General features: G+C 39.2%; 1 protein-coding gene across 1 annotated transcript in view; it reads left to right on the top strand.

Annotated features, from left to right (window-relative positions):
* The window catches only part of MTM1 (myotubularin 1), a 101,735-nt gene extending 82,907 nt beyond the window's left edge, over positions 1-18,828 (top strand). Inside the window, exons 9-13 of the mRNA XM_026451554.1 lie at positions 3,151-3,357; positions 5,321-5,413; positions 6,037-6,150; positions 9,091-9,267; positions 17,115-18,828. Coding sequence (XP_026307339.1) covers positions 3,151-3,357; positions 5,321-5,413; positions 6,037-6,150; positions 9,091-9,267; positions 17,115-17,282 — 759 coding nt within the window. The 3' untranslated portion in view covers positions 17,283-18,828. The remainder of the gene's footprint in view (positions 1-3,150; positions 3,358-5,320; positions 5,414-6,036; positions 6,151-9,090; positions 9,268-17,114) is intronic.
* Positions 18,829-19,677: the final 849 nt, after the last annotated feature.

Raw genomic sequence — 19,677 nt, 5'->3', positions numbered from 1 at the left:
GTGTGATGTAATTTAGGGCCCGCCTGGATAATCCGGAATTATCTGTCATCTCAAAATCACTAACTTGATCACATCCACAAAGTCCCTATTACCATGTGAGGTAGTATACACAGGTTCCAGGGATTAGGACCTGGACATCTTTGATGACCATTATTCAGCCTCCTATACTATTTTATAGCCCTGGGTCTGCTGACAGGTGGAGTGGCCATCACTAACCTGTAATCTGGTGAAATGGTGTCACCACTCAATGTATGAAACCAAGGCAAGCCTTTTGCAATGAGAAAATCACCATCCTTAGCATGCCTCTCAAATCATCATTCCAGTTCACTGACAGCCCCAGCAGGGTGGAAGGAGGACTCTGTAGTGTCTGGAGCTTGTATTTTCTCTTTGTCCTTTTCAATACAGTACTCTTCCCCTATAGTCCTTCTTCTTTTAAAGTATCATATTATTTTGGCCTTCTTGGATGGCAGCTAGCCGTCATTGAGCCTGTGCGCAATGTCAGCATTTTATGGGGAGCATCGTTTAGTCCAAGACAAGCTAGTGGTGATATTGCTCATTTCTTCACAGTAGAGAGAAAGAAACCATGGTTACTCAATTGGCCCAAAGCACAAGATATCAAAAGTGGAATGAGGTTTCAGGCCCAGGTCTTCAGCCATAGAGCCAGTGCTCTTAACTACTGTGATGTATACTGCTTGATGGCTGTCATTTCTTTCATCAGTCACAAGTCCATCAGATTATTTAAGTTTTTGGTCGTGTGTTTTTAAAACTCTGGTTTAGTTTTATTAGATAATTATAGCTGTTTCTGTCAGAAGTGATCGTGGGAATTAATACTTAATTGGAACACAACTAATTTTTCAAAATAATTGGCTGAGATTGAATCCTTTTTTTTTTTATTATAAGTGAGGGAAGTATCTCGAGTGAGAGTTGCCCTCTGTAAAAATGCATTTTTTTTAATGAACCCCAACTTCATTAAATTGGACTCAAGTGATCTAGTATATTACCATTGCTTCTCAACAGCCGTTTCTTCAGAAGTACTTCAAATGAAAATTGTAAACAGGGTTTCAAGGAGAATACTTAAAATGCTTGAAGAGATAAACTGCTCTAGTCATTTTAGGAGTAATGGATTTTGTGCCGCTAATTGATGTGCCGGGCACCCTCAGGTCCCTTAACCTTACCTTCTTGGCACTACTTTATCCACTTATCTTTAGTTACATTGTATATGTAAAACTAATGAAGTTACATTTCTTTATTTTTGTAGATTCAAGGGGTAAATGTACAGGTTTGTCACATGGATATATTGCATAGTGAGGTCTGGGCTTCTAGTTTACCTATCACCCGAATAGTGAGTATTGTATCCAGTAGGTAATTTTTCAGCCCTCAGACATCAGATCTTTCACTTGCTCTACCTTTTCCGTGAATTAGTTAAAATAAACGAATTTCCATTTCCATTTCCTTGAATTGGGTAAAATGACTGGTAATATATGTCTGTTGCATAGCTGCTAGAATTTTGGAAGCTCCATGGAAGAAGTCTTTTAAAAACCAACCCAAAATAACATAATAGATACAAATTGTTGATACACATGTGAAAAGATAGAACGCTCATACATTGTTTGTGGGAATGTGAAATGGTACAACCACTTTTGAAAATAGTTTGGCAGTTTCTTTAAAGAGTTAAACATACATTCACCATATGATCCAACCATTTCACTCCAAGATATTTTACCCAAGAGAAATAAAAACACTGTGTCCCTTCAAAAAATGTGTATGCAAAAGTTCACGCCAGCACTATTCATAGTAACCAAATGCTAGAAACAACCAAATGTCTGTCAGTTGATGAATGGATAAATAACATGTGGTCTATCTACATACAATGGAAGGGTATGTGACCATGAGAAGGAAGGAAGTACTGATTCATGCTGCAACACGTATCAACCTTGAAAACACGATGCTAAGTGAAAGAAGCCAGTCACAAAAGGCCACCTATTGGATTATTCTATTTATGTAAAATTTCTAGTAAAGGCAAACTATAGAGACAGGAAGCAAATCAATGGTTGCCTGGGGCTCAAGGTGGGAGAAGGATTGACCTTAGAGGGCATAGGTAAACCTTCTGGGTAATGTCGGTGTTCTACAACTACATTATGGTGATAATTGCACAACTGTATAAATTTGCTATATCTTATTGCACTCACACTCAGGATGGGTATATTCCATGGTTTATAAAGTATATTTCTGTAAATGCATGAATCATCAAAAAATGACATCATAGCAATAACTCATTATATACATACATTTATTGATACTTCTAAGTCTCAAATTTTTACTAGAATGCTTTAAGTACCCTACTGTTTATGAGCCAAATAAGAGTTGATATATTGCCAATTTAAAGGTCAAAAGGTGGATTTCACTGTATCAGACTTTTACGGTCTAGACGCGACCTGTTGGGTCAGTGATTTTTTTTTTAATCTGATCACTGTTATGGGTTGAATTTTTGTCCCTCAAAAATTTATATGTTGAAGTTCTGACCCCCCGTACCTCAGAGTGTGACCCTATTTGAAAATAGGGTCTTTGCAGACATGTTTAGTTGAAATGAAACTCTACTGGAGTAGTGTGGGCCCTTACTTTGTTATGACTAGTGTCCTTATAAAAAGAAATTTGGACACAGACACACACACACAGTGAGACTGCCATGTGAAGATTGAAGTTATGCTGCCACAAGCCAAGGAACAACCAGAAGCTAGAAGAGTGACCTGGAAAAGATCTTTAGTGATTAGCGTGGCACTGCCAGCACCTTGGTCTCAAACTTCTAACCTCCAGAACTGTGAGACAATATATTTTTGTTGTTTAAGCCTCATAGTTTGTGGTACTTTATGACAGCCCTAGCACACTATCACAGTCGCATCCATGAAAATAAGTTTGGGATGCAGTTTGGCTTTTGGTTTGTTTGGGTTTGTTTTTTAATACCTACGCACATTCAAATGCAGTGTCTGTAGAGGATAATCAACAGATCCCGCAGCTCTTAGTGTTTCATTTTGATAAATCTTTGTTCTGGACATTAATATTTTAAAGCATGGCTTTTTCTAAGTTTAAAAACTATCGAATTTAAGCAGTATCTTATAGCTCCCTACTGGCTCACATGTTTTTCTTTGTCAGCTCGTTTTGACAGGAGCCATTCAAGTAGCAGACAAAGTTTCTTCAGGGAAGAGTTCGGTGCTTGTGCATTGCAGTGACGGATGGGACAGGACTGCTCAGCTGACGGCCTTGGCCATGCTGATGTTGGATAGCTTCTATAGGAGCATTGAAGGGTTTGAAATATTGGTGCAAAAAGAATGGATAAGTTTTGGACATAAATTTGCATCTGTAAGTAAGCAAAGCTAATTTCTAAAAGTAGATCACTACCATTCGTGATTTTAAAACTAGTTGTTAAATTACATATTCAATATTACAATGAAAATCTGAGGAGTGTAATAAAAACTTTACGAGTTTGAAAATGCATGATGCCTTGGGTAGTGAAAGTCTTTTTAAAAAGTGACATGTTGGCCGGGCGCGGTGGCTCAAGCCTGTAATCCCCAGCACTTTGGGAGGCCGAGACGGGCGGATCACGAGGTCAGAAGATCGAGACCATCCTGGCTAACACGGTGAAACCCCGTCTCTACTAAAAAATACAAAACAAAACAAAACAAAAAAAACCTAGCCAGGCAAAGTGGCGGGCGCCTGTAGTCCCAGCTACTCGGGACGCTGAGGCAGGAGAATGGCGTAAACCCGGGAGGCGGAGCTTGCAGTGAGCTGAGATCCAGCCACTGCACTCCAGCCTGGACGACAGAGCGAGACTCCGTCTCAAAAAAAAAAAAAGTGACATGTTTATCCATCTGCACTGTTCGCAGTTTCACTTGAAAGTAATACAAAAAGTCTTCATGGAAATGTTTACGTTGAAATTTCGTAAGAGAAGGAAGATAGACAATTCTTTCTCAAATAATATAGCTATTAGAGTCAAATATATTATAGACTTTCAGTTGAGGCTTTTATTTCTGATATGCATTTTTTAAATCATCAAGAGATGAATAAGTTCAAAAGCACTATTGTATAACGTGGTGACTATAGTTAATATATTCTTGAACAATGTTAAAAGAATGGATGTAAAGTTTTCTTACCACAAAAATGGTAACTGTGAGGTAATGTGTATGCTAATTGGTATATTCAGTCATTCTACAATGTATATATACTTCAAAACATACTGTATACAGTCAATGTATATAAATTTCTCTCTCAAAAATAAAATGTTTTAAAAAATAACCCCCCAAGAATTTTTTTAAATGAAATCATCAAAAGAACCTATTACAATTCATATTCCTAGGTCTTATTTCCAGATGCCCTTTGAATACACGTTTTGACCCAGCTCCCCAGTGATTCTCATGAAGGAGATCCGTAGGCTGCCCTTTCAGAAACACTGCTATGTATCCTTTTAGCCTTCGCCCAGGTTTCATAGTGTGAATAACATTTTCAAGTAGAAAGAATCATTGTGTTTTTGTTTTGTTTTGTTTGTTTGAGATAGAGTTTCGCCGTTGTTGCCCAAGCTGGAGTGCAATGGCGTGATCTAGGCTCACTGCAACCTCCACCTCCTGAGTTCAAGCGATTCTCCTGCCTCAGCCTCCCAAGTAGCTGGGATTACAGGCATGCACCACCATGCCCAGCTAATTTTTTGTATTTTTAGTAGAAATGGGGTTTCACCATGTTAGCCAGGCTGGTCTCAAAGTCTTGACCTTGTGATGCGCCCACCTCAGCCTCCCAAAGTGCTGGGATTACAGGCGTGAGCCACCACACCCAGCCATAGAAAGAATCATTGTTTAGTAAATGAATACATTGTGACATTTTTTGGTTTTATCTTGTTTTTAAGAGAGAAAGAACATTTAATTCTAATAATCATACCTTTTGGACATGATTTTAAGTCTTGAAACTTTAGGACTGTTCTCTTTGCAACTGAAAGAACTAGGCTGAGTGTATTGCTAACATACTATGTAGGATAATCATGTCCATTCTATCTATAGCTGTTTAGGACTCATACAAAATTCCAATCATATGAAATAATTGTAACAATCACCTAGGATGATGATTCTTTGGCAATTTTTATTGGTATTTTACAGACGTTTATATACTTAATTTCCATTATTTTGAAACTTTACATTGCCTATATATTATTTCCTCTCTGAGAAAGTTGGCATTGAGAAGGCAGATTGCTGAATTGTATTGTCACATTTTGTGTTATATGCTTTCTCAGTTTTGTACCCATTAATTAAAACAAATTATCTTCATCAATTTATTTCAGCGAATAGGTCATGGTGATAAAAACCACACCGATGCTGACCGTTCTCCTATTTTTCTCCAGTTTATTGATTGTGTGTGGCAAATGTCAAAACAGGTAAGGAATATGTGGGATGAAAATACATTCGACTTAATGTTTAAATTAAACATTTTAATATAATGGTTGGGATTTGACCCCAAAATAATGCAGGGTGGAGATAGAGATGAAGCACGACTGGTCACGTGTGAATAACTGCAGAGGCCAGGTACATGAGTGTTTACCTTTTTATTCCTGCTACTGTTGATATATCTGGGATTTTCCCTTAAAAAGTTTTTAAAATTAAATATTTAACTGTTATCTCTACTAGTGGAAGATCAATGGAATTGACAGTACCAAGTTGTCGTTTATATATATTTTACACTGACACTTCTGTATAGCTGTGTCCGCTATCTCATAATACCTTAAATAACTAAACCACACCGTACCTGCAGGGGAACCCAGAAAATCAGCCTGTTTATCTCCTTTTCCTCTTTACTGCTTTATTTAACACTTAAAGTGCTCAGTCCTACATAAACTGCCAAAAAAAGAACAACTGTAGTATGTGTGCAGATTACAGCCTCTGCTGTCCTTCCTAGAGCCCTACAATGTGGCAGCATTTGTTTACTTCTATGGTGTATCTTTCTACTTTTATAAAGTTTCAGTTCCAGTTTTTCATGCTTTGTTTGCTTGCTTTTGTTTAGTTCCCTACAGCTTTTGAATTCAATGAACAATTTTTGATTATAATTTTGGATCATCTGTATAGTTGCCGATTTGGTACTTTCTTATTCAACTGTGAATCTGCTCGAGAAAGACAGGTGAGTTAAAATGCTAATTTTTTGTTGTTATATATTAGGCTTGCCAAAATGTATGTAGTCTGCCATGAAATATAAAAAATATGATTAGCTTGTAAGACACTGTCTTTGACCTCAAAGAGTAGGAATTACATTAAATGTATGTATTTTGTGCTCTATAAAGGAAAACCTGAGGCTGGGTAACTTATAAAGAAAAGAGGTTTAATTGGCTCACAGTTCTGCAGGCTGTACAAGAAGCATAGTGCCGGCATCTGCTTAGTTTCTGATGAGAGCCTCAGGCTGCTTCCACTCATGGCAGAAGGTAAAGGGGAGCCAGTATGTAGAGATCACACGGTGAAAGAGGAAGCAAGAGAGAGGGGAGAGGGTGCCAGGCTCTTTGTAACAACCCAGCTCTCTTGGTAACTAATATAGAGTAACAACAAACACCTAAGAGAGAGCATCAATCTGTTCATGAGGGCCCTGTCCTCGTGACCCAAACACTTCCCACTAGGCCCCACCTCCAAAACTGGGGATCAGATTTCTTTTTCTTTTTGTTTGTTTGTTTGTTTGTTTTTGTTGTTGTTGTTTGAGACAGGGTTTCACTGTTGCCCAGGCTAGAGTACAGTGGCACAATCTTGCCTCACTGCAACCTCCGCCTCCCGGGCTCAAGCAAGATTCTCCCACCTCAGCCTCCTGAGTAGCTGGGACCACAGGTGCACACCACCACAGCCGGCTAATTTTTGTATTTTTAGTAGAGATGGGGTTTTGCCACGTTACCCGGACTGGTCTCGAACTCCTGAGCTCAAGTGATCCACCCGCCTCAGCCTCCCAAAGTGCTGAGATTACAGGTGTGAGCCACCGTGCCCAGCCTGGTAATCAGATTTCAACATGAGGTTTGGACAGAACAAATATTCAAACTATGACAGAGGTTCCCCCAAAAGTAAAAATATAGCTACCATATGATCCAGTACTCCCACTATTGGGTACATATCTAAAGGAAATGAAATAATCATGTCAAAGAGGTTATCTGCAATCTCATGTATATTGCAGCACTATTCACAGTAGCCAAGATATGGACTCAACCTGTGTCCATCAACAGATGAATAAAGAAAACATAGTACCTATATACAGTGGACTACTACTCAGCCATAAAAAGGAAATCCTACCATTCGCAACAACATCAGTAAATCTGGAGGACATTATGCTAAGTGAAATAAACCAGGCACAGAAAGACAAATACCACATGATTTCCCTTATGTGTGGAATCTGAGAAAACTTGAACTTATAGTAACAGAGAGTAGAAGGGTAGTTACCAGGGGCTAGGGAAGGGGTAAGGGAAAGGGGGACATAGTGGTCAAAAGACACAAACCTTCAGTTATAAGTACTAAAGACCTAATGTGCAGTATGGTAATTATAGTTAATAATAATGTATATTTGAAATTTGCTAAACTAATAGATCTCAAGTATTCTCACTACAAAAAAAAAATTGGTAACTAGATGAGGTGACGTGTTAATTAGCTTGATTGCGGTGATTATTTCATAATGTATACATATATCAAAACATCACATTGTATACCTTAAATATACACAATTTTTATTTGTCAGTTGTAAATAATACTGGGGGGAAAAACACAATTGTTTCCGGGAAAAGAGGTGAGAGAGAGCACTTTTTTTCATAACCTTGTCAAACTATTTGGCTTTTTAAACTATGTGCATATATAAAAATAAAAACAGTAACATGCAAATAAATACAATGTGGTATATAGATTTTGGCATCAAAAAGGTACAACTGAGGTTTTAGGTGGATTCAAAGAAAGGCAAAATTATGCTGTCATTCATGAAATGAAATACATATGTTTAATAAATTTCTTTTCTTTTTTTTTTTTTTTTTTTGTCTTTTGAGATGGAGTTTCACTCTTGTCACCCAGGCTGGAGTACAGTGGCACGATCACGGCTTACTGCAACCTCTGTCCCCCGGGTTCAAGCGATTCTCTTGCCTCAGCCTCCCCACCACTCCTAGCTAATTTTTGTATATTTGGTAGAGACGGGGCTTCACCATGTTGACCAGGCTGGTCTCAAACTCCTGACCTCAGGTGATCTGCCTGCCTCAGCCTCCCAAAGTGCTGGGATTACAGGTGTGAGCCACTGCGCCTGGCCAAGAAATTTCTTTAGGCACTTATTTTGGGATGTTCTTTCAGGCTTCCAGTTTTAGCTTATTGCTCTTTTCTTATTAAAGTCATTTCTAGGAAAAATTTCAGATTCTACCTTTGGTAATTTTAATTCTTGTATTTTTATTTCCCTAGCTCTGGTGTTCTGTTTTGTTTTGTTTTTCTCTCTCTAGTTTATGGTCAGAATTTTGTAAATGCCTGCAATAGAAAGCAATGCAAATGTGAATATCTTTATGAGATGGCAGCACTAGGCTAAAAAGTGAAGACTTCGTGTAGTCAGTTATCCAGATGTTTTCAAAGATATGGACGTTGACATGATGTAGATTAAACATCTGGATGGTTGATTAAAGTAACTGTGTCCAGATGCCTACTGTCAAGTAGACACAGAGTAAGATTTCATACTTCCAACAAATAGAAAAGTTTTAAGTCATTGGGATCTTATGATAATTTTCCTTTTCACTGAATTAAGAAGAGTATACTACCTATCTGTTCATAAATGTTTTACCTAGCCGGGAATACTCTTCTTAGGTCAGTGAATTGCATTTAATGGTACAGTATCCTGCACCCCTGTCTTCAGGCAGAAATAGTGGCTCTCAAGCTAGGCCATTACCTATGCAAATATCGGTAAGTGGCTGCCAAGCACTCACTGGCCCATGAGGCTTTTTGAGCTATTATGAGGATAATGTAAATGTAGGATTCAATTTCATGCTGCACTGTATTGCTACAGGCTGCAAAGTGGTTTGTGGATTTATGTGTGTTTTTACTTAGGCTTTCCACTTTCTCTCTCTCTCTGTAGAAAGTTACAGAAAGAACTGTTTCTTTATGGTCACTGATAAACAGCAATAAAGAAAAATTCAAAAACCCCTTCTATACTAAAGAAATCAATCGAGTTTTATATCCAGTTGCCAGTATGCGTCACTTGGAACTCTGGGTGAATTACTACATTAGATGGAACCCCAGGATCAAGCAACAAGTAAGTGAAGTAGCACTGTTAAAAGATAGCAGTGTCAACTGCTTGTCTTAGATAATGTTATTTGGTATGGATTCTTTTTAACAGCATGAAGAAAAAGATCAGACTCTAAAAACACACTTATTGTTAAACTCAACCTTAATTTAAAATTTTTTAAATTACTAAACCATGCGTTTTGATGTTAAGCTACAATTCTTCTGCCAATGTGATATAATTGTTTACTATAATGCAAGCTGATTTAAAGCTCTAGAAAATTTGAGTTTTCATAGCCAGAGATTTCCTTTTATCACTTGAAGTAGTTGTTCATTATATAGACATTGTTAGCACATTCTTTACATTGACTAGACTTAGATGATCCTGTTAAGAAAATGTTTGCTACTCTCATTCAGGTGTATGCACTAGGTCAGCTAACATCAGATTGCTTTTCTCTGAGTGTATTTACTTCTAAAATAAAGATAATTACTCTGTCAATGGTAGTAAATTCAGTTGGCCATTTATCAAACAAAAATGGAAACAATGAGTTTTGAAGTGAAAGACTACATTTTGTTAAAGACACACTTGGGCTTTCCATTCTCCCACCTCCACTCCATCCAAAATCAGAAGGAAAAACAGCCTGTTTGTAAAGGCTCAGCAGTGCTTCAGTTTGCTGATTTCTTCTAAGCATTATAAATATTCAGTATTTGTGATGGTTCTTTGTAAAGGTTTGCACATTTTCCTGCAGTGTGGGTGGTCGACTACCTGTTCTCACAGTTCAGTCTTGAATAAGCACCAGCTTTAATGCCAGAAATAGGCTGTCCACAGCAGGGTCCCATAGCTGTGGCCTCTCTCTCAGATTGTTCATTCCTCTCAGGCAGTTGGCTACACGCCAGTCTGTGCCCTGCCTCCTCAGTGGAGAAGTGCCCATTTCAAGCTGGCACCCTCATTTCAAGGTCTGTGCTACTCGCGTGAAAGGCTTTTGCAATTTGGTAATGGTTGAAATGTGTATTCTTTTGGAAAGTGACAGATTCCAGGGCTTGAGAACATTCACTTGTTTTAGTTTGGAATTTGAGAAACAAATGGGGGGAGTTTATTTAACAGTAGTTCTAGCATTTTGGAATATCAAGTAAAGAATAAATAATAATCCTTACAGAATTCTAACTGCTTTTACAAGAGATGTGTTCCTTATTAAAAAATATTTTATAGATGGGCACTGTGTTTGTCCTATAAAATAAACCTTCTCCATATTTGTCATGGCTTGTTTTTAAAATATTGGCAATGAGAAAGTACGGGTAGTTTTTGTAGAAGTCCTGTAATCTCTTCTCACCCATTTGTACTTGGAGAAATTCTTGAAATTCAAGGAATTTGGAGCAGTTCATTTCTGAATTCATAAAGGTAACGATGATAATTGTGTGACAGGTCAAGTTTGAGGGTACATCATTAGAAGAACTTATTAGAATATATTTATCCCTCTTATTCTCATAGATCTTGGCCAAATGGAACTGGCTTGGAGAGGAGTGCTCATTCTCTGGTAGGGGTTTTTACTTTGAGACAGGAATTGGCCTATATTGTGATCTACTGGCATGAATTCAGAAAAGAAATAACTTATCCTTTCTATGTGGATTTTCTGAATGTGAAGGATCCTATCCACGTCTTTATCTCCCTAGGCACTTTGTGTTTCCATCTACCAAATCTTGAATGTTCTCATACAGGCACTAGGGGGATGCCAAGATTAAGAAGAGGCGGTCTCTGCCCGTGAGTAGCTCCCAAGCTGGTAGGGGCGGTCAGAAACATAAGCCAATGATTATAATGCACAGGGATAAGTGTAAGAATAAAAGTATGAATTAAGTACATTAGGTTTTCTTGAAGATCTGCTTATGTAGAACATTATTTCATACAGAAATAGATTAAATCAAATCGCATAGGACTTTTAAAAGTACATAATATAAACCTAAAAGAATGTACTTAACCACTTAAAAGTTAAATTGTTATTCAGTTGCGTGAGCCAGAAGGTATACAAACAATTACTGGCCACCTGTAGTATTCACAGCACTATGGTGGTATACTATCAATGTTGAAAGATACAAAAGAATATATAGCCTCATAATGAGCTGTGAGCCACAAGGCAGGCAGGATTAGTGTGCTTTTAAAAGCAAAAGCCACCAACCCTTGCTGTGACATAAAAACTCAGCAGAGTTTATGGAAAGACCAATGCTTACATTTGAAAAGCTATCAATAAGCAGATCTGGTACTTTTATTTAATACGAGGAAATTACTCATGTCAAAAGCATAGTCACATTACAAACCTGAGTAGGAATTTCAGCTGCCAGTGAGCATCGTAGGGTACTCTAGGAACCACTGCATTACATGTAGCTGTTAATCAGGGTTACACTGGATGTATTGAAATTTTGTTTAGTGGTAACTGATGAGATTCAGGACAAATATTAGCAGGCTGACCTGTGTGGCATTTGTTTCAGTCATTTTTGATAGAAAAATTAAAAGGGATCTGAATATGAAAATTGTTTGAAGCCTAAAATACTTCCATAATGAGCTGATTGCCTGTCTTCTTTTCCATGCCATGCCAAGCTGGGACATACTTTATAATTCATTTCCCAAGCGAGAAGTTGAGGTGTAATATTTTGTCACTTGGCTTGAAGTTTTCATTTCTTGTTGTTTGTCTTTGTATTCTATCACAAATGGACTCTTCTTTTATCTCCTCTAAGTGCTTTGTGTTTGTCTGTAGCCCAATAACTTCTATATATTTTATACCCATTACTTGACTGAATTATCTTTTTATTTCTAACAGTTTTTCTGTGTACTCTCTTCAGTTTTCTAATGATATAGTCATGCCATCTGCAAAAATTACTGTTACCTGATTTCTTTTTCTTATCTAATTGCACATGCTCATTGTAATATTCAAGCTGATTCTAAATTCTAATACTCATATTTCAAAGGGAGGTTTTAAAAATAGCCACATTTTTGGGGGAGAATATCAAGGAAGAACCTGCCCTGCTATATAGCAAGACTTATTTGGAACAGAGTAGAGCCCAGAAACAGACCTGCATCGATGTGGAGACTTGGAATAGTAAGAAGGTGGTGATGTAACACATCCCTATGAGTGGAATGTTTAGTAAATGGTGCTGGGACTGGAAATAAAAGTTAACATGTGAAAACAGAACTGCTACCGTTTCCCCCAAAACCTCTTCCTCCTGCCATCTTCCCCATTTCAGTTCGTGGTAGCTTCAGCCCTAGTTGCCCTGGCCAGGAACCTTAGAGTCATCCTTGACACCTTTCTCTCCCACACCCCATGTCCAATCTGTCAGGAGAGCTTGTTGGGCTCTGCCTTCAAAACACATGTAGAGTCCGAGCACTTCTCACTGAGTCCCCACCACCACGCTGGTGTGTGTTGCCTGCCCTCTCCCGTGTGTGGCAGCAATAGCCTTCTAGCTGGACCCCCTGATGCTACCTTTACTTCTTTCTACTCTTCTCAACATGGCAGCCAAAGCAGATCATGCCACTCACCTGCTGGAAACTGGCCAGGTAGCTGCTCACCTCACCCAGAGTCCAGGCACAAGTCCTTACAATGGCCTCTTAAGCCTCGTGTGACCTCCACCCCACCCCTCACCTCTGTGACCTCCTGGCATCCTCACCAACAACTCTTTCTCACATGCTCAGCTTCAGCCAGACTGGCCTCTGCTCTTCCTCAGACACTCAGGTATCCACTTGATGCCCTCCTTCATCTCCCTTAAGTCTTTCCCCAAAAGTTACCTCTTCAGTGCAGCTCACTCCAACCATCCAGTTTAGAGTGGAATCCTCTTACCCTGCTCTAGTCTTCTGTAGAACTGATCACCTTCAAACATTCTGTGAAACTCCCAGGATGGTTATGTTTGTTGTTTGTCCGTCTCCCTCTGCTAGAAGATAAAGGCCATAAAAATAGTCATTTGGGCCTCCTTTGTTCACTGGTGGATCCTGAGCACCTAGAACAGTGTCTGGCCCTCAGTTGAATTTTGAGAGAGAAATGGACAAAGGATATTAGCAAGCATCCCACAGCACTTACTGGGTGTTAGGCATTCTGCCAAGCATTTTTGAAAAACTTCCCACTGCCAGGTCACACCCTAAAAGTCACAGTGATCACAGGGAGAATGGGATTACGAGACTTCTGCAATCCTATGGGGCTTTGTAACTGGAGCACTAATGGAAGCAGCAGTCCCAGTAGAAATGTGGGCACGGTTCCATCTCTGCTGCATTTGTACCTGGCTTGAGCTAACTCACACCTTGGCTGCCTGTAGTGGGTAGAATGGTGTGTCCCCCAAAAGACAGCGACCCAGAACCTGTGAATGTGACCATATTTGGGAAAAAGATCTTTGCAGTTGTAATTAAGTTTAGGATCTCAAGATGAGGTCATCCTAGATTTAGGGTGGGTGAGCCCTAAATCCAATGACAGATGTCCTCAAAAGAGAAAGGAGGGGAAGATTTGAGACCCAGACATAGAGGAGAGAAGGCCATGTGAAAACAGGCAGAGATTGCAGCGATGCTGCCATAAGCCAAGGAACACCTGGAGCCACTAGAAGCTGGAAGAGGTGAGAAAGAATTCTCCCCTAAAGCCTCCAGAGGGCGCATGGCCCTGCCGACGTCCCAATTTGGGGCATCTGCCCTGCAGAACCATCAGAGAATAAATTTCTGTTGTTTTAAAAGCCACCCAACTTTGTGTTAATTTTTAAGGGCAACCTCATGGCTCATGCTCCCTTCTCTGGGATACAGGTTCTAGAAAGTGTCTGCTTCTAATAGAGACCATTCTCCTGAACATTAAAAATTGGATCCAGGCCAGATACAGTGGCTTACATCTGTAATCTCTGTACTTTGGGAGGCTAAGGCAGGAGGATCACATGAGCCCAGAAATTCAACACCAGCCTAAGCAACATAGTGAGACCCCCTGCCCCATCTCTACAAAAAAAAAAAAAAAAAAAAAAAAAAAGTTTTAGGTAGCCGGGCGTGGCAGTGCATGCTTGTAGTCCTAGCTACTTGGCCGGCTGAGGCAGGAGGATCGCCTGAGCCCAAGAGTTCCAGGTTACAGTGTTCAAGGTTTTGCTGAGCTATGATTGCACTGCACTCCAGCCTGGCAACAAAGTGAGACCCTGTCTCTTAAAAAAAAAAAAAAAAAAAAAATCAACTGCAGCATTCTTCATCAGTGTAGTGTCTTCACAGCTTCCTTGTTGGTGCTCACAGCTTCAGCAAATAGTTCAACATAGTAGAAAGCAGGATGGTTCTGGAAACCACTACATGTGGAAGGCACTTCTGTTAGACGTTCGGCTTTTTTCTTTTTTTTTTTTCTTTTTTTCCTTCAAAAAAAAAAGGGGGGGGTGGTGGATACATGTGCAGAACGTGCAGGTTTGTTACATAGATATACGTGTGCCATGGTGGTTTGCTGCACCTGTTGATCCATCCTGAGTTCCCTCCCCTCACCCCCCACTCCCCAACAGGCCCTGGTATGTGTGTTCCCCTCTCTGTGTCCATGTGTTCTCAATGTTCAGCTCCCACTTATGAGGGAGAACATGCAGAGTTTGGTTTTCTGTTGCTGTGTTAGTTTGCTGAGGATGATGGCTTCCAGTTCATCCATGTCCCTGCAAAGGACATGATCTCATTCCTTTTTATGGCTGCATAGTATTCCATGTTGTATATGTACCACATTTTCCTTATCCAGTCTATCATTGATGGACATTTGGGTTGGTTCTATGTCTTTGCTATTGTAAATAGTGCTGCAATAAACATGTGTGCATGTGTCTTTATAGTAGAATGATTTATATTCCTTTGGGTATAATGGGATTGCTGGGTCTAATGGTATTTCTGGTTCTAGATCCTTGAGGAATCGCCACACTGTCTTCCACAATGGTTGAACTAGTTTACACTCCCACCAACAGTGTGAAAGTGTTCTATTTCTCCAGAGCCTCGCCAGCATCTATCATTTCCCGACTTTTTAATAATCGCCATTCTGACTGGCATGAGATGGTATCTCATTGTGGTTTTGATTTGCGTTTCTCTGATGATCAGTGATGATGAGCTTTTTTTCATATCTTTGTTGGCCGCATGTATGTCTTCTTTTGAGAAGTGTCTGTTCATAACCTTTGCCTACTTTCTGATGGGGTTGTTTATCTTTTTTTTTTTTTTTGTAAATTTGTTTAAGTTCCTTGTAAATTCTGGATATTAGACCTTTGTCAGATGGGTAGATTGCAAAAATTTTCTCTTATTCTATAGATTGTCTGTTCACTTTGGTGCTAGTTTCTTTTGCTGTGCAGAAGCTCTTTAGTTTAATTAGATCCCATTTGTCCATTTTGGCTTTTGTTGCCGTTGCGTTTGGTGTTTTTGTCATGAAGTCTTTCCCCATGCCTATGTCCTGAATGGTATTGCCTAGGTTTTCTTCTAGGGTTTCCATGGTTTAGGGTTTTACATTAAGGTCTTCATATATTGCTTAAGCTTTCTAGAAAGTGCTTGCCCCTGATCCCTTCAAAACATTAACTTTCTGGAGTACTGTTCTGTTGTATATCTTGACCTGGGTGTGATAACTTAAGTGTGTATGTATGTCAAGATTCACTGAGCTGAACATCTGAAGATTTTGCACTGTGCGTGGTTTATATCTCAGTACTAAACTTTTAAAACCTAACATGCTGGGAGAATCGCGTTATGCTCCAGCCTGACTTCTGCCTTTGTATCAACATCAATCCCTTGTTTACTCATCAAAGTAGTCACCATTGTAGCAAAAGATGCTATTAACTCACTTCACTCACATAACAATGCCATGTGAGGGCTATGCTGTTTTGATTCCCATTTTACAGATAGGGAAATGGAGGCACACAGAAGGTGAGGGGCAAAGCCAGCATTCACAGCCAAGGCGGAGCATAGCAGAGCTGCTCTGGCTGTCGGCCATGTGTGAAGATGAGCAACACGCACATGAAAAGATGCTCCAGCAGAGCAATACAAACAGAAACGACTGTGACATACCATGTTACAGCCCTCAAATTGGAAACAAATAATGATAATCGTATACCCCCAAGTTCTGGTGAGAATGCAGAACAATGAGAACTGCCAGGTATTACCAGCAGGAGCCTCTCTGCAGACAATTTGGCAGCATCCGGTGAGGTTGAAAAGACCATATTCTACTTCTCAGCAGTTCCACCCCTAGGAAAATTCCTTAGAGAAACACTCGCATATGTGCTTGAGGAGATGTATACAAGGATACTCAGTACAGCATTGCACACACTACCGAGGAACCCTGGAAATCACTGATTACCCGTCAGCCTGGGAAGGGGTGGAGAAACTGGTTTATTCCTTCAATGCAACTTAACAAGGATGAAATTCAGAAAACATGTTGGGTCAAAATGTCAATTAATAAATACCAGATGGTACCACTGATGTAAACTCTGATAAAATACAAAGTAATACTGTATTTTGTTGCTGGATACTCACAGGGAAAGTGTCAAAAATCTGCACAAAAAGGAAGGTCACATGGCAACTTGAGAAGAGTTGTCCCTCAGACTGAAAGAGAACAGTGGGCCTGGGACGGGCAACGCGGGACACTGGAGCTGTGTTTGGGCTGAGAAATTTTAAAGGATGGTGACACGTGTGAGGAAATGTGTACATTAGGTATTTCTTGGTGAACAAATACTTAGTACTTGGGGGTTTAGTACTGTGTGTTGTACTTTCCTGTATGTGTCAATGAGGCAGGAGTTAAGGAACGTATGTATTATGTTAAACTTTGAGTTTACATAATACATACTTAACTTATTTACAAAGCAGCAGTCGCAGCAGATGGGTGGAACAGGTGAGTTCTCGTGACATGCCTGGCGTAAAGTGTAACTCAAGTCTCTGGTTCTCTCCAGCAGCCGAATCCAGTGGAGCAGCGTTACATGGAACTCTTAGCCTTGCGCGATGAATACATAAAGCGGCTTGAGGAACTGCAGCTCGCCAACTCTGCCAAGCTTTCCGATCCCCCAACGTCACCTTCCAGTCCTTCGCAAATGATGCCCCATGTGCAAACTCACTTCTGAGGGGGACCCTGGCACTGCATGAGAGCTCGAAATAAAGGCGATAGCTGACTTTCATTTGGGGCATTTGTAAAAAGTAGATTAAAATATTTGCCTCCATGTAGAACTTGAACTAACATAACGTTAAACTCTTGAATATGTGCCTTCTAGAATACATATTACAAGAAAACTACAGGGTCCACACGGCAGTCAGAAGAAAGGAGCTGAGATGAGGTTTTGGAAAACGCTGACACCTTTAAAAAGCAGTTTTTGAAAGACAAAATTGAGATTTAATTTACCTCTTGAGAAATACTATATATACAATATATATTTTGTGGGCTTAATTGAAACAACATTATTTTAAAATCAAAGGGAAGTATGTTCATGAAATGCATTTTCCTGAAGCTGCTTAACAGTTGCTTTGGATTATTTAATATGAATCCAAATGTGAAAGATGCATGTTACTGCCAAAACCAAATTGAGCTCAGCTTCTTAGGCATTACCCAAAAGCAAGGTGTTTAAGTAACTGCCAACTTTTATACCATCATAAGTGGTGACTTAAGGAGAAATAGCTGTATAGATGAGTTTTTCATTATTTGGAAATCGAGGGATAGAAAATGTTTTCCCCTAATTTTCCAGAGAAACCTATTTTTATATTTTTAAAAAACTGACAGGGCCCAGTTAAATATGATTTGCTTTTTTTTAATTTGCCGGTTTTATTTTCTAAATCCTTTCATGAGCTTGCCTAAAATTCAGAATGGTTTTCGGGTTGTGGCAGACCCCAAAGAGAGCACTGTCCAAGGATGTTGGGAGCATCCTGCTGCTTAGGGGAATGTTTTCACAAATGTTGCTCTAGTCAATCCAGCTCATCTGCCAAAATGTAGGGCTACCGTCTTGGATGCATGAGCTATTGCTAGAGCATCATCCTTAGAAATCAGTGCCCCAGATGTACATGTGTTGAGCGTATTCCTGAAAGTATTGTGTTTATGCATTTCAATTTCAATGGTGTTGGCTTCCCCTCCCCACCCTACGCGTGCATAAAAACTGGTTCTACAAATTTTTACTTGAAGTACCAGGCGGTTTGCTTTTTCAGGTTGTTTTGTTTTATAGTATTAAGTGAAATTTTAAATGCACAGTTCTATTTGCTATCTGAACTAATTCATTTATTAAGTATATTTGTAAAAGCTAAGGCTCAAGTTAAAACAATTAAGTGTTTTACAATGATTTGTAAAGGACTATTTATAACTAATATGGTTTTGTTTTCAGTGAATTAAGAAAGATTAAATATATCTTTGTAAATTATTTTATGTCATAGTTTAATTGGTCTACCAAGTAAGACATCTCAAATACGGTAGTATAATGTATGAATTTTGTAAGTATAAGAAATTTTATTAGACATTCTCTTACTTTTTGTAAATGCTGTAAATATTTCATAAATTAACAAAGTGTCACTCCATAAAAAGAAAGCTAATACTAATAGCCTGAAAGATTTTGTGAAATTTCATGAAAACTTTTTAATGGCAATAATGACTAAAGACCTGCTGTAATAAATGTATTAACTGAAACCTAATACTGTTTTCAGAGCTGTAAGTGTGTGTGTGCTGGAAATGTGCATGGTGGCCATCTGATTTCTTTTCCTGGGTCTACTTCGTGTACTTTTTATCTCACTGGCAACCTTGCAGGGCTCTCCCAAAATGTCAGCAAGATTGGGCATTTAAGTGCATTAACAATGCAGATTTTAAGAGTTACAACTGTCTAGGAGGATGGCTTTTGCAAAAGTGAACACGCAAAACTTCAGGCTCTGAATAGGGAACACAGCAGTTGATAGTAAGGGATGTGAAGATACTGGTTAAATAAGCCATAGTTGACGTCTCGTTAGGTAAGAATTTCTAAAATTCTTCAAACAATATTGCCAGTTGGAAATTATGTTGTTTACATATGTACATTCTAAGAATGCTGAATAGTTATAGCAGTAAACTAAAATTGACCATTTTTTTGACAATCAGAATAGATCACGTCCAACAGAGCTTAAAGAACAATCAGAATAGGACTCTAAATGACTAAGTGTATCTTTCATAACGATGAGTATTTGAAGTACTTTGTGAAGTCCTTCCTCAGACATTGCCGCATTGAACCCTCACTAGGACCTTATGAGCTAGGTGGCGTTCTGTTACCCCTATTTTTCGACTGAGGAGAATGCCATTGTTCCAGGCGTTCACTGACATGCCCCACGTCCTACAGCACCACCACAGGTTCATACTGATGTTAGCCTGAAGTCTACATTTGAGTTCCCACTGAATGGCCTGAGCTCTGCCTTTTGGAATGAAACTGAAGAACCTCTCTTCCTGGGACAACTCTTCAAATAATTCAGAAACATATATTTTTGATAATAGGTTTCATTTCTAAATATAGTCATAGC

The sequence above is a fragment of the Piliocolobus tephrosceles genome, chromosome 12 (genome assembly GCF_002776525.5).
Source record: "Piliocolobus tephrosceles isolate RC106 chromosome 12, ASM277652v3, whole genome shotgun sequence".
Lineage (NCBI taxonomy): Eukaryota > Metazoa > Chordata > Mammalia > Primates > Cercopithecidae > Piliocolobus > Piliocolobus tephrosceles.
The sequence above is the reverse complement of the archived record's forward strand: the minus strand, read 5'-3'. Positions and strand labels throughout refer to the sequence as shown.